The sequence below is a fragment of the Scomber scombrus genome, chromosome 22, assembly GCF_963691925.1.
Source record: "Scomber scombrus chromosome 22, fScoSco1.1, whole genome shotgun sequence".
In the NCBI taxonomy this organism is placed as follows: domain Eukaryota; kingdom Metazoa; phylum Chordata; class Actinopteri; order Scombriformes; family Scombridae; genus Scomber; species Scomber scombrus.
In genome coordinates, this window is record NC_084991.1 from 20,096,900 (window position 1) to 20,112,367 (window position 15,468).

At 38.6% G+C, this 15,468-nt stretch overlaps 2 protein-coding genes across 4 annotated transcripts in view; one reads left to right on the top strand and one right to left on the bottom strand.

The window, feature by feature from the left end:
- LOC134004580 (protein PHTF2-like) overlaps positions 1-6,245 on the top strand; it is a 46,357-nt gene extending 40,112 nt beyond the window's left edge. For both annotated transcript variants that reach the window (XM_062443910.1, XM_062443911.1), the window contains 13 exons: positions 130-358; positions 456-602; positions 751-907; positions 1,010-1,080; positions 1,326-1,454; positions 1,560-1,645; positions 1,779-1,971; positions 2,070-2,201; positions 2,610-2,696; positions 3,335-3,490; positions 3,566-3,661; positions 3,763-3,888; positions 4,880-6,245. In XM_062443910.1, the coding sequence (XP_062299894.1) occupies positions 130-358; positions 456-602; positions 751-907; positions 1,010-1,080; positions 1,326-1,454; positions 1,560-1,645; positions 1,779-1,971; positions 2,070-2,201; positions 2,610-2,696; positions 3,335-3,490; positions 3,566-3,661; positions 3,763-3,888; positions 4,880-4,900 (1,630 nt within the window). In that variant the 3' untranslated portion in view covers positions 4,901-6,245. The remainder of the gene's footprint in view (positions 1-129; positions 359-455; positions 603-750; positions 908-1,009; positions 1,081-1,325; positions 1,455-1,559; positions 1,646-1,778; positions 1,972-2,069; positions 2,202-2,609; positions 2,697-3,334; positions 3,491-3,565; positions 3,662-3,762; positions 3,889-4,879) is intronic.
- A 2,074-nt stretch (positions 6,246-8,319) lies between these two features.
- adipor2 (adiponectin receptor 2) overlaps positions 8,320-15,468 on the bottom strand; it is a 32,727-nt gene continuing 25,578 nt past the window's right edge. For both annotated transcript variants that reach the window (XM_062443649.1, XM_062443650.1), the window contains exons 4-9: positions 14,925-15,101; positions 13,383-13,554; positions 12,230-12,416; positions 11,957-12,144; positions 10,836-11,029; positions 8,320-10,718 (exon numbers count right to left, since the gene is read on the bottom strand). In XM_062443649.1, the coding sequence (XP_062299633.1) occupies positions 10,590-10,718; positions 10,836-11,029; positions 11,957-12,144; positions 12,230-12,416; positions 13,383-13,554; positions 14,925-15,101 (1,047 nt within the window). In that variant the 3' untranslated portion in view covers positions 8,320-10,589. The remainder of the gene's footprint in view (positions 10,719-10,835; positions 11,030-11,956; positions 12,145-12,229; positions 12,417-13,382; positions 13,555-14,924; positions 15,102-15,468) is intronic.

The following is a 15,468-nucleotide window of genomic DNA, read 5'->3' on the forward strand; positions in this document are numbered from 1 at the left end:
CACTCCGCTCCCTGTTTTTATCTAAACATCTATCTATTCATCTGTCTGTCTATACACATCTTTTTCTATCACTCTTGCTCTCGCCCTTCCTCCCACTTCACACCTTCTCCTCCTCCTCCTCCTGTAAAGATCGAAGAAGTCCAAGCTGTCCATCGACAAGTCGACAGAGACAGACAATGGTTACGTGTCACTTGACGGCCGGGTGACCAATCGCAGCAGCGAGGAGGGGCTCCAGATCCACGAGCAGCGATGCGATACGTTAAACAGAGCCGACGAGGTGTGCTGGAACTCGCATGTCCAGTCCACGCAGACTCACACGCCGCGCAGCACAGGACTGATGCTGGCCAGCGGCAACAAGGTGACGCATTATTTTTAGTTATATAGTTTAGTTTAATCTAATAATTCATCATCAAAGCAGCTGTTGATTTATTTTTTCTCCTGGCTGTGTTTTATAGGAGCCGGCGTCAGATGAGGCGTCCAGTGAGGAGGACCCTGAAGCGTCCTACAGCGCCCTCCGCAGGGGAGTAGAGAGAATGAACAGTGACTGTACGCTCCGAAACCGCAAGAATACACATCACTACAAGAAACACTACGCTGTGGAGGTAACACACACACACACACACACACACACACACACACACACACACACAGCAACATAATAACAAACCAGTTTAATCACTTTGTGTCAGATAAATGAAAACAGGACGTACAGACCACTTCATATTTTTATTTTTTATCTCGGTCTTTCAGGACGTCCCAAAGTCCGGCACCAGCTGTAGCTCCAGATGTTCCAGTCTGAGAACTCAGGACTCGGAGAGCACCCGACACGAGTCTGAGACTGAAGACCTGCTGTGGGAAGACTTCCTGCACTGTGCCGAGTGCAGATCGTCCTGCACCTCAGAGACAGGTCAGAGATTAGAAAACATTAAAACAGAAGAGAACTAATTATATATATTTAATTAACCGTCCTTCATGAATAAATATCTGTTGATACTCTGTTCCTCCACAGAGGGAGAAGGAGGAGGTACTCCTGTCTGTCCTCCGGCTAAGAAAGAATACAGAGACGACCCTTTTCATCAGGTTTGAATACACACACACACACACACACACACACACACAGGACCACTAATAACATATTTCAATATGTAGTTAAGAGCTGTTTTGAATTTAAATATCACTTTGAGTTTTGTCCTGTCTTTTTTCCAAAACATTTAATTCATCTCCAAGGATCTTTTTCCGGTAAAGATGCTCGTTATATGGTTATTAAGTTATAAATGTTTTAAATGATGAGCAGTAAGGGTGATTAGTGTATGTTTCTTCCTCAGGGTCACGTTCCCTGGCTGCACAGCTCCAACCCCGGCCTGGAGAGAGTGAGCGCCATCGTGTGGGAGGGAAACGAGTGCAAGAAGGCCGACATGTCCGTCCTGGAGATCAGCGGCATGATCATGAACCGAGTGAGAGACACATTTCTGTCATCCTAAAAGATTTCATACTGTGGATATTGTATAAATCTACTTGTTCGGAACAAAAGAAAGAAAATAATCCATCTCTCTCAACAGGTGAATCTCTTCACTCCAGGTATTGGTTACCAGGTGTTTGGGAACCTGGTTTCCGTGACCCTCGGCCTCACGCCCTTCGCTTACAGGTACTGTACAAAACTAACTCCTCTCAATATGTGAGTAGTGGTCCTAAATGAGCCATCCCTTTACAGTATATAGTAAATTAACACTGGGAAAAAAAACACATCCCATCAGATTTCACTTTTTCCTCTCTCGCAGGCTGGCTCAGTACCGCGACTTGGATCAGCTGACCACACTCTCAGCCAATGAACTGCTGTCCGTGGCGCTGGGGGGCAAGTCCGGATCAGATGCCATGGTCCTCACCATGGTAACACTGAGCTTTTTGGTGCGCGTTTGCCTCATATGGCTCTTCTTCTTCCTGCTCAGCGTAGCAGAGAGGACATACAAACAGGTGAGATCAATGTACAAGATAACTATTAATATTTTAATATTTTAAGATTAGACCTGGTGGATTTATTTCATTTTTTTATGTTCATGTGTTTGTTTCAGAGGCTACTGTTTGCAAAACTGTTTGGTCACCTGACTTCGGCCCGCAGAGCCAGGAAGTCCGAGGTTCCCCATTTTAGACTGAAGAAAGTTCAGAACATCAAGATGTGGCTGTCGCTACGCTCCTACCTCAAGGTGCTTCTAACGTTTCTAAACTTTCGTCAAGTTTAAGTCGAGACTGATTATTTGGCAAACAGACATTTGACATTGTTAACCATTAAAGCTGCAAAGATTAATCAAACAGTCGACTGAAAATTAATCAACAAAACAAATGAGGAACATGAAAAATGTTTGCAGTTTTTCATATGTGATGATTTTAATCTTTGATGACACGATATTAAACTGAATATCTTTGATTTTGAACTGCTGATGAGACAAAATGAGACGTTATAACAGACATTTTTCATTTTGATATATAATATTTTGAATATATATATATATATTGCAACATTATTGATTTGCGAGTTGGACACATTCACAGTTGCAACAAATGCAAGATTAGGAAACAGAAAGTTAAATGGTTGTGAACTGTTGTGTTTTCAGAGACGGGGTCCTCAGCGGTCAGTGGATGTGATCGTGTCCTCTGCCTTCCTCCTCACTTTATCTGTCGTCTTCATCTGCTGCGCCCAGGTAATCACAGTGTGTATAAACCATAGACTGTATATAAAATGGACGTAACATCCGTGACGTCACCCATTGGTTTGTGGACTGCTGCTTGGAAGCGAATAGTTTGGGATCTGAGCAGCACCATCTTGAACATTTCCGGTGCAAAATGTCCCAAATGAACATCATACTGCATTGAAGAAGGCTTTAAACTAGCGATTGAGACCATAAACACATTTTGAAAACGTTTACTGAGGTTAGAAATCAAGTGAGAAGTTGGTGAATTCTCCATTGACTTGTATAGAGACGGAAGTCCTTTTGACACCAAAACGGTCGCCCACTGGTGGCCTTTTGATAGAATGCAGTTTTAAGTTACTTCCGCGTTGGCATCATTTCAGAGGACCAGAACTCCCCGCTTGGTATAAACACAATAACTCTGAGCTTCAGTCAGTGGTTCAGCTCTGTGTCTATAAACGGGTTGTATTAAACGATAAATTCTGTCTTAAAACACCAGTCAGGTGGCCGAGTTTTGTCCTCCATCACTTACATTTTAAGTGAATTTGATCCTTTAATAGTCAGTTTGAACAGAAGGATGATTAGAGAGCAAAACCTGCTTCAATGTGACAGATCTTAGAGTTGAAATATTCTCACCTCTCTCCCTCCAGTTGCTCCACGTCCATGAAACATTCCTGGAGTGTCACTATAACTGGGAGCTGGTGATCTGGTGCTCCAGTCTGTCTCTATTCCTGCTCAGGTTCGTCACTCTGGGCTCTGAGACCAGCAAGAAGTACAGCAACACTTCCATACTGCTCACAGAACAGGTAAATACAACAAAAAACACACACGTGACTGCACAGATGTCTTCAAACACTGACACCCATCAATCGTATGTTCAGATCAACCTCTATCTGAAGATGGAGAAGAAGCCCAACAAGAAAGAGGAGCTGACACTGGTCAACAACGTTTTAAAACTGGCTACCAAACTACTCAAGGTAAACACTGACAGCTGCTTAAACACCACAGAGCACCTTTTTAGAAGTCATTATGAGACATGTAATCTAATAATTGAACTGCTGTTTCTCCCTCTCACCAGGAGTTGGACACTCCCTTCAGGCTGTACGGTTTGACTATGAACCCTCTGCTCTACAACATCACCCAGGTGGTCATCTTGTCCGCCGTGTCGGGAGTCATATCTGACCTGTTAGGATTTAACCTGAAGGTAAATATTTGACAGAGAGGTTTGTTGTGCTCGACTCATTTTAGTTTAAAATCAATAAATGTTCTGAGTCAATAGTTTTATGCCCGGTCAGACCAGGAAGTGGCGCAGTGAAATTCCTGCTTGTGCTCAGACCATAGACTGTATATAAAATGGACGTAACATCTGTGACGTCACCCATTGGTTTGTGGACTGCTGCTTGGAAGCGAATGGATTCGGATCTGGGCAGCGCCATTTTGAACATTTCAGGTGCATGCTGGGTAAAATAAAAACACGGATTCTACTTATATGGGCACCAGGAGGAGCATGAGGCGCCCTCCTGAACCTGTGAACCAATCAACCTGTCAATCACGACGTAGCCACGCCCTAATGCATACCCTGCTTTATCGTCACATATAAAATCAGGGAGGCCAAAATTTCACAAATGAACATCATACTGCATTGAAGAAGGCTTTAAACTAGCGATTGAGACCATAAACACATTTTGAAAACGTTTACTGAGGTTAGAAATCAAGTGAGAAGTTGGTGAATTCTCCATTGACTTGTATAGAGACGGAAGTCCTTTTGACACCAAAACGGTCGCCCCCTGGTGGCCTTTTGATAGAATGCAGTTTCAAGTTACTTCCGCGTTGGCCTCATTTCAGAGGACCGGAACTCCCCGCCTGGGTACAGTTGATGCTACTTTATACCATATTTAGCAACACTTCTGTATTCGTGGGGAACTTTTGTGCTTTTTACTGCTCTACATTTCCCAACTAGTTATTTTGTAGATTATTTGGCACACAAGACATATGACCTCATAGATTGATGCATTACTGAAGCATATGTATATTCAACTACTAAACAAAGTATATGTATTTTGCTGCAGGGCTTGAAATACTTACACTACACTACTAACAGATACCTGCTGTAGACTTTGATTATTAAACACATTTACGTTGTTTGTGTGTAAATAATGCTTCGGTCTTTTTTTTTTTTTCTTTGCCGTTCACAGCTGTGGAAGATCAAATCGTGACAATGAACCATAAAGGCGGCGTTGACGCTTCACTCTCACTGACTGAAAGACTGAACGTCGGTCTCGACATATCAGAGTGACCTTTGACCTTCAACGTTCCCACTTTGTGCAATTCACAAACTATTTATTTACCCACTCAGTGTTTTACTAGGTTTTATTTGAATTCTAGTTTGTTTCATATTGTGTTTTACAACACAAAACAATGCTCTATTTTACCTGTCAACAAAAAGTGTTAGTATTATTATTATTATATAAAGCATAAATGATTATTATTATTATTATTATTATTGTGATGGGTTAGGTTCTCAGCTGTGTTTGCGACAGTTCAGTTTTCATTTCAGCTCATCAGATATTTGAAGGCAAGTTAAGATGAGCTGCGATAATAAGCTGCCGACGGGGCAAAAATCATTTTTTGTGTAACTTTTGTGTTTTTATTTGCTGAAATTATTTATATGTTGAGAAAGTTTCAAAACAAAACCTTTTACATTTCTGTTACGACGTTTTAAAAAAATCGAGGCTGTAATTTCTGACATTTTTATGCTGAGGTGTTAAAACATAAACTGCAGTTACAAATATACTTCAGAAAACTGTCACATACGATTAATGACGACAGACATGTTTGTTATAATTCGTCTGTGTTTGAATTCTCGTCCCCTCGGTGTCTCTAAATGAATTTGGAGATACTGACGGATTTCCTGATTCACACCACAGATGTAAAAATATGACATTTAAATATCTGCTAAAGTCCAGTTCTGTTCAACACTGCAAATAAACAATCATCCAGTTAATGGAAATAACAAAATATGGCAGAAATGTGACATTTACATTATTAAAGAAAATGTAAACAATCATTCAGACGTGAACTTATAGACATACAACAAAGTCCCTTTTTATTATTTTTCCCTCCACACAAACTGCGCTCTGTCTCTTTCTGCATCACTCTGGTTTATTTCGTTGATTTTCGTGTCTTTGAAGAGTTCACTGAGTTTAAATTTCATGCCTCATATCTTGGTGGGTTTGACAGTATTTCCGGCACTATATGTGTGTTAGTGGTAACGTGTCCGCACTGAGCCGACCTGGTCGACTATTTCATCCGACATCCGTTTAAAACTGCAGGTGATCAGATGTTAAGAGCTCGATGGTCTTTTTTTTTCAGGACGTCAGCCTCATTTATTCCTGCGTGTGAAACTATTTCCTAAATTATAAACACACGAGCCTCTGTCAGGTTCAACAGACATCTGGTCGGATCTTTTTATTATGATTGTCATAAATTAATGGGCAATTATTTTGATAATTGACCCAATTTTTCATCATTTTTGAAGCAAAAATAGAAAATATTCTTTGGTTCAAGCTTCTCAAATATGATAATTTATCATTTTTCTTTGTTGAGTTTCTGAAGGGTTGGACATTTATTATACTTTTTTTTTAAGCATTTCATTGACGAAACAAGTAACCGTGAAAATTATTGGTAGATGAATTACAAACCGAGACTGAGATATAGTTTTTTGGGAAAATTTCAAATTGAGTACTGACAGGATACGACAACATTATTACAGCACCTTGTTAAAGTTATACAATTAATATCATTTCAGTTTTGCTCTCTGGAGATATTCTTTACAAAAAAAAAAAACATTTTTAGTGGAATTTTCTGGATTTTTTTTGTGTGTGTTGCAGCTCAGTTTAAAACCTTGAAATGTATTTTTGTCACTGAGCGTCACAGTTTGATGCTCTCGCTCTCATATAACAGCAAGAAAATAGTTTTACTTCCTGACTGACTGTTCAAAAGTCCCCGTTGTGAAGCACTGAGTCAGTCCACTAGATTCTGTTTCCATCAGTATTATTTTGTTCCATCAATTCATTTATTGGTATCAAACTCCCGCAGCTACTTAGAGTAGATTCATGTGCATGACATTAGAGAAGTCTGTTAGCGTCTGCAGTTAAAACATGTCTGAACATGAATGAAACATGCACTTTAAAGACAGATTTGTAAAACAAAACAAACAAAAAAAAAGAATGGAGGAAGAGAAGAAGTTACATCTATATTTTATTTGTACCTCACCTGTTTGGCACAGTGTGTGTGTGTGTGCGTGTGTTAGAGTGTTAAAGCGGATGCTAGCTCTGAACTCAAAAATCACTCTCCGTAGATCCTACATGGTACATGAATTCATCACGCCCCCAAAAAAACATCTTCAAATGTGATTAAAATGCTGACACAGGAGTTGTTGCCTCAGTTATAATGCTAGCATAATCATCATCAGTGTGTTTGAGGAGGAAGACCAAAGTGCTTATTTTCACTGTCTGTGTTTGTTTGTCTCTGCTGGAAAAAGAATGTATTTGCAGCATTTATGCTTTAAATCTATTTATTTCCCTTTGGAAATACTTTTAAGTTGTATTTTATGTTTTTCTTTTTTTTGAATTTTGGAGCTTTTTGTTCTTTCGTTATTCATTTGTTAAAAGGTTGTTTTTGTTCTTCACGCTCGTTGGAAAGAAGACGCACGTTTTACTGTGGTTTTTGTTTTTTTGTTTTTTTTTGAAGGAACAAAGAAGTTTGAAATGTATGAAAATGAATCTAGGTAAAAGGACTTTATGTTGTGATTCTGTCTTTAAAAGAGTCTGAATATTTAGGTTTAGATTTTTTTGTGAACTGGTCTGTCCATAAGGTCTACTTTTTTATAAGAAAATAAAAAGAAATGGATTTCCACATGCTGGCTCATTTGTCATCTTCTCAGTGTTAAAAAAAAAAAAACTCCAATACTGAATCAGAAAGACTCAAAAAGTTAAGTCTTAAAAAAAGTCCAAAATTTAAAAGTGAAAAAAAACATCAAAAACATCAAAAGTTTTTTGTTTTTTTTTAAACTTCCGAAGGTTAAAAAATAAATCTAAAAGGGAAAATTGTCCAAAAGTTAAAAAATGTTTTAAGAAACTCCAATACTGAATCAGAAAGACTCAAAAAGTTAAGTCTTAAAAAATGTCCAAAAGTTTAAAAAAAAATAATAAAAAAATTTAAAAAGTCCAAAATTAAAAAAAATAAAATAAAAAAGGCAAACATTTAAAAAATTTAAATTTAAAAAGTCCAAAATTTAAAAAAAATAATTAAAAAAATAAAAAAGGCAAACATTTAAAAAATGTTAAATGTTAAAATTAAAAAAGGTCCAAAAGTTTAAAAAAATAAAAAGTCCAAAATTTAGAAGTGAACAAAACATGGAAAAACATCAAAATAAATCTAAAATGGTTCCCCGTTCCCCATTGTGGGACTAGTAAAGGAATATCTTATCTTATCAGATTGAGTGATGGAAGTAAGGGAAATAAAAATGTTCCTTTGTGTGGTTGTTTTAGCAGATGCTGGTTAATTATTTAATATATTAAGAACAACAGTGTACAGGAGACACATACCGACCACTAATAATAAGACAACTTGACAGATTCAAAAAAACCTTTTTATTAGAACAATACAGCAGATATAAAGGTCTATTGCAATCAAACACTCCCATCAGAACGTAACATGTGCTTCAACAGACAGTATGCGCTCCCAAAGAGAGAAATAAATTAATATAAGCCAGATCAAAAAGAAAAACAGAAAATGAGGAAAAGAAGAAAAGAAAAAAGTAAAAATAAGACAGAAGTTAGATGAAAAAGAGATGATTTTAGTGTATTTTGTTTGTTTTTTTTACTTCAAAGCAAAAGTGTGATGCAAAGAAGAGAAGCTGATCACTCAAATAGTAATTCAACTTGCCGCCATCAAACAAGAACTCGCAAACCAAATATATTTAACTTCAAAACTTCAAAACAATGATAGAATTACAGTTTTAAGACAAGCTCAGAATAATAAGAGTTTCCATTGTGCAGGTGCAAGATTTTGGTATTGCCAGAAAACATAATTATTATTTTTTAAATATCATTGTGTATTCATCTTAAAGTGAAGTCTCAGGTTTTGTTGATGTACTCTTGAGGAGACTTCATGTTGTGTGTTTTTAGAGTGAGAGGTCACATGATCTCTGAACAGGATATAACGGATAAGAGAAATTAAAGCTTCAATGATAATAATAATAATAATAATAATACCAAAAACATAGGTGGATAAAATAAAAACACAATCCATACCAATCAAAAAAGAAAAGCATGTTTTTTTAGACATCATCGGTCTGTGAGGAGGTGAAACTTATCAATCGCCACAGATTACGAAGACTACAATGAACTGAATGAGTTATGTATTGATACTGCCGATTTGGGGGCCTTTTTTTTTTTTTTTTTAAATATAAAATATCATTTAATCGTCCTTGGTGTGATTTAGCGAATAAAAAAAGAATAAAGTTGTATCGGTGGCATTAGAAGAAGTTAAGTTCATCTTTTACACGTCAGACAATTTACAGTAAAAAGAGGAAATGAAAAAACGGCTACATATTAGGATGATTCTTTTAATATAATCATAGCTTTGACTTTAAGATTTGGTTTCAAGCACAAATGTGTTTATTCACGAGGCCCATGAGTCTTTTTTTTTTTTTTTTTTTTTTTAAAGAGAGATTTTAAAACAAGCGAGGCTTGACGAGCACGAGGCCGCAGGTTCAAGACAAAAGTGAGAGGAAAAAAAAAAAACTCTTGTTTGGAAGGTCAGAAAAGTGACATTAAGCTCACTTCACACCTGCACTGGAGACAACATAAGATTCAGATGTTGTGCCTTATATTTCCTCCGTATCGCTTATCTTTGCATATTCAGACTAAATTAAGTTGTTTGAAGCGTATCCCTCCAATTATTCTGTCCACTGCACGTCTCCTCCTTTTTTCTTTAATCGGTTTATTAACTAACATATTTATTTTTTCAGTATCTTGCCATCATCGTATAACATCTTTTTTTTTTGTTCTTTTTTTTAATATATATTTCATACAAATCTATAACCCAAAATTTAGAAATCTTATTTACATGGAAAAGTTTTTTTTTTCTTTTAAAAGTGACTATTAAGCCCCGCCCCCCCCGCCCCCACACACACAACCCAACAAGTCCCCTCATTTCCCCCCTGCAACCTTCACAATCATGTAAAGACATTTTCCACTTGATTCTTTTTCTTTCTTTCTTTTTTTGTGTTTGAATGCTCTGAAGTGTCGGACTTGGAAAACAGCATTCAGCAAGAAAAAACACCCCCAAAAAATGTCTTTTTTTTTTTTTTTTTTTTTTCATAGCCACAATTACGCTTCCTCTTCAAATCAAACCATGAAGAAAAAAGTCAGAATTCAACACAGAAGAAAATGAAGAATTATTTGAAGGGGAGGTTTTTGAGCGCCTCCCGAACAAACGGAGATATTTCCCCGGAAAGAGTCTCAAAAACTGCTTTAGAAAAAACACGTCGCCTTTAAATTGGATTCATAATAGGAGCAAAAGAGCCACAGGAGGTGGGGATGGACAGACAGACGGACAGACGGACAGACGGACAGACGGAGGGACAGAAAGAGAACAAAAACCCTCGGCAGTCAGTTTTAATAGCGCCCCCTGGGAGGCCATCCTGTGTATTACGCACACAGACACACACACCGGACGAGCCGCTTCTGCCTTCAGTTTGGTGTGGAGAGCATGTGTGTGTGCCTGTTTAAGGAGCATGTGTGTGTGTAACTCTGTGCATATTATTAGAACCAGTGCCTCCCCCGTATAATGTGTGTGAGTGAATGAGTGAGTCACTGCTGTGTGTGCAAGTGCACGTTAAAGAGTGCCGTCCTCAGCGCAGCCCCCTCCCGCCTTGTGGCGAAACTCCTGCAAGTTGGAGACGCCGTGGAAATGCACGAAGGCCCCGGCGACCACCAAGATGTGGAACAGCTGGTGAGAGTGGAACTATAAAGAAAAGAGAGAGAGAGAGAGTGAGATAGGTAAAGCGAGACAGTGCATGTTGAGATATAACAAAGGCAACAAATACAAGATAACAGCGTCCATTTTTAAAGTTGAACCCACCCAGATGTCGCACTTTCCGGGGAAGAACCTCTCGGGGATGCGAGCGGCGTACAAACAGGCTCCGGTGATGTAGAGCGTCGCCATCAGCAGCAGCCAGCCCATCTGACCCATGGTGGTGGCTTTGATCAGACCCTCGCTGATGACAAAGTGCAGGGTGGGAACAACGCCGCTCAGACCCAGACCCACAAAAACACCTGAACAGGAAGAGAGGCGGTGAATATGTAAAGCTTTAAAAAAAGAGAAGAACAAGAAGCTCAACTAACAATCTCTCAAAGGAAGGCAATAGCATTCACTTCACTGCTGGCTACGAGATTGGTCCTATTTAATTGGAGAAAGGCAACACCGCCATCTCATAAACGATGGGTAGAAGAGGTGATGGCACACCTCAAATTAGAACGTCTTAGATTTACTGTACAGGGCAACACCAAGAAATTCTCCAGGGTCTGGCAGCCTTTTATTTCCTATTTTGAACATGAGTTTCCACTTGTTCCAACATAACTGGCAGCTTTTTAACCCCCTCCCCCCTTTTAAAAAATGTTTTGTTTTGGGTTTTTTAGTTTTTTAACTCTTTTTTTATTTTATTTATTTATTTATTTATATGTTATCATTATTTATTTTTTTATTTTTGTATTTATTATCATTATTTATTTATTTTATTTATTTTGTTTTTATTTTTATTTATTTGTATTTATTTATTTATTTTTTTATCATTATTTTTTTATTTTATTTTATTTATTTATTTATTTTAATTAATTAATTTATTTTTATTTTTATTTTTATTTTTATTTTTATTTTTATTTTTATTTTTATTTTTATTTTATTTATTTATTTTTTTAATTGTTTTTAATACACATATCTTCTATCCTGTTTATGTAATTATTTTCACCCAAGTGTGTCTGGACCACGTAGGTGGTGGGTGTGTCTGATATTAGTATGGCATGTCTTGTTACTGTTGTCTGTAGTTTAGTCCTCTACTTGAGATGTACGACTTGAGTTCTGTTGTCTCTGTATGAATGGGATGCTTGTTGTTTGAACAGAAAATTCAATAAAAACACTTTAATTATTATTATTATAAAAGAGAGGAACATAAATACTGATCCCAAACGCCTGTCTCACTGTACCTGCTCGGACTCCTCTGTACTGTGGCGTGGCGAAGAAGTCACACTGGGAGACGGTGATGGCGGACAGTCCCAGGATACACACCACTATCAGGTAGATGAAGCAGGGCTGAGGAGAACAGTAGAAGGAGTAGTAGAGCCAGGGCACGAATGAGCCCATGATCAGGAAGGCGATCCCACTGTAGTCCAACCTGAACACAGAAAAAAGAAGCAGTGAGCTGATGTGTCAGTAACGAGGATTATTTCTGTTAGAAAGTTTCCTCTTTTGTGTCGTACTTGGAGAAGATTCTGGACACGCCTTCGGAGTGGCAGTAGACTGTGTGGAAGAGCCAGGAGAAGGAGAGGCAGAGGATGGCTCCCATGAAAAAAATACCGATCACCACCTTCTCCTGGACCGGCGCCACGAACGACATGTTGGGCCTGAACATGTACATCAGACCCAGACAGAGGAAAAACAGACAGCCTGACAGAAAAGGAGACAGAAGGGGAGACACTTTATTTACAGATTCCTTACTTTCCTGCTGATTTCCACGACAATTTTTCAATAATTTCCTAAAAGAAGCTTCTGTGTAAGAGTTCATTCTTAGGAAACAATTGTATGAAAATGTTATGTCATTTGGTAGTATGTAAGAAATGTGCTCAATATGGAGTATTTAAGAAAGAAGCTGAACATTTTTTAAAGGTATTGAATGAAGTATTCTATTGGTATTGGTATCACTTTAAGGGTATGTACCAATTAAATCAACACTTTTTTTTCAGTTTTTTAATATAATTTGTGCCAAATTGCACCACCCTCTCTGTAACATAAAATATCTGCTAATTTCCCAGAAATAAGTATAAAATCAAAGGTAAATTAAAGTGTTACTCAAACTAGAAAAGCTGATGTAAAGAAGGTAAAACACATTATTTTTTAAAGTTCAGAACAGACCAAAACAACATAAATATCATTAATAATAATCACTGTTCACTAAGATAAGACATTTGAGTTGCAGTATCTGTGTTTAACCACTAGGTGGGAGCAGAACACACAAAGATGTCTCCAATTGAAAAGAAACTTTCATTGCACTGTTACAGAAGGAAAAAAAGATGCTTTGGTTTAAACATCATGTAGAACTGAATTATTTTCTAAAAATGGGACAAAAACCAAAGTTAGCAAATACAAATCCAACTAATCCCAAGCAGTTCACTACAAAGGTCAAAAATAACACAAACATGAGCTCAGCTTTCGACACAGCGGTGCTTACAAAAGCTAATAAGCTGGAATTTGTTGCCTGCCTCTGTGATATATTACAGAAGTGTGTGTGTGTGTGTGTGTGTGTGTGTGTGTGTGTGTGTGTGTGTGTGTGTGTGTGTGTGTGTGTGTGCGTGTGTGTGTGCGTGTGTGTGTGTGTGTGTGTGTTTCTTGTGCACCTATCGTTAAGTTTCCTACCTAGCAGGTGTGTCCAGATGTTTCCCGTCTCTGTGTGGATTCTGAAGATGCTCTTGAAGCAGGCGCGGAAAGAAGGCATGGGTGGCCTGTGGCCGTGGAGCAGGTAGTCGTTGTCCTTCAGCCAGTCGGGGAGTACGTCGTGAGGTATGACGCGCCACCGGCCCTCCCACATCTGATTGGTTGATAAAGAAATCAACATCATCATTTTCAAATTTGGAATGGCGAAATGTGGAAAATGTGAATAAATAAAAATGACTTCTAATAACATTCAACTCAGAAGTAAGTGGTTGTTTACTGGAAGGGGAGGTGTGTGTGTGTGTGTGTGTGTGTGTGTGTGTGTGTGTGTGTGTGTGTGTGTGTGTGTGTGTGTGTGTGTGTGTGTGTGTGTGTTGTACAGTATGTGATCACGAGTATGTGTAGCGCAGGTGTCAGTGTCAAATGAACAGCATCGGGGTCAAGTGATGTAAATAAATAAGCTGATACCCCCGACGGAGAGAAGAGAGAGAATCTTTTGACAGTTTCTCTCCACAGTGATTAATTTGTAATTTACAACCTGCTGGTTGCAATTTCAGCAGACTCCCTGTGTGTGTGTGTGTGTGTGTGTGTGTGTGTGTGTGTGTGTGTGTGTGTGTGTGTGTGTGTGTGTGAGAGAGAGAGTGTGTGTGTGAGAGAGAGAGAGAGAGAGAGAGAGAGAGAGAGAGAAAGAGAGAGAGAGAGAGAGAGAGAGAGAGAGAGAGAGAGAGAGAGAGAGAGAGAGAGAGAGAGAGAGAGAGAGAGAGAGTGTGTGTGTGTGAGTGTGTGTGTGTGTGTGTGTGTGTGTGTGTGTGTGTGTGTGTGTGTGTGTGTGTGTGTGTGTGTGTGTGTGTGTGTGTGTGTGTGTGTGTGTGTGTGTATTATTCCAAGCTGGTGTGCTCTGAGTTCACATTCCAGTTAAACAGTGTCATCTTATAAAGACACCAGTTTAACTCTCCATGCTTACTTAAATGAATTACACAGATTTGACTAAAAGAAGAGGAAATAAACTCGCCTCTCAGAAGTGAAATCATACAGTTAGAGTTCTTCAGAACAGCAGAAGGGGACACCTGTTTTCTTTAATGGACCTTTACCCCCAAAACAATACACTTTTATCACTAATGAACAGATCATTTTGAGTGTATTTTGGACAGTTTCCAGTCCTAACTTGCCAACATGAAAAATGATAAACTAAAGCATGTGAGGTTTGCCTTAGGACAACATTCTGTTATCACTCTGTGTTTTTTATGGTTTCTTTCACTGTGCCGTGTTATTGTGTGTTTTTCTGTAAAAGAACAAACAAACATCAGTATGTGGAAGATAAACCAATGTTGTAAGTGGTAGAATTAAAGGCGTGGTGCTCCACAACGTCTGTACAGATAAGTTTCCATTTTATCTGTTTATAAAAAGGAAAAATAAATTGACTGTGTGTGTGTGTGTGTGTGTGTGTGTGTGTGTGTGTGTGTGTGTGTGTGTGTGTGTGTGTGTGTGTGTGTGTGTGTGTGTGTGTGTGTGTGTGTGTGTGTTTACCTTATGTACAAACTCCTCCATCCTCTCCATGGCATGGTGAGCCTGCAGCAGCGGAGTCATTCCCATGAAACCTTCATCGCTGCTCCTCTCGTCCTCTTCCACCTCTTGGGCCTCTCCTTCTCTTCCTCTGTCGTCCTCTTCATTTTTTCTTCTCTCCTCATCGCACTCTGGGACACGCTAAAAAAAAAAAACAGAAAGCGACAATGTTAAAGACAGAGCGATTTTAGAGGGATGACACCTTACAAAAACAGTCTCATTTTAAATGTATGAAGGCTTTTCCACTTTATTAGATGAATGAAATGGAGAGCGACCGGAAAACAGAGGTGGTGACATTTAATCTGAGCCCGCTGTGATTACACGGTGCCCACTTCAGACATGTGTGAGACTTTATTGATCCCAGCTTACATCATCCTCTTTTCAATTGCAAATGAAATTCAACACAACAACAGAACTGTCATCCAGCTCATCACTCATCACAGAGCCTGGCTGAGCCTCACAACACAAACACAACATGCGTCAACAATCATCATCAATTTTGTGCCTA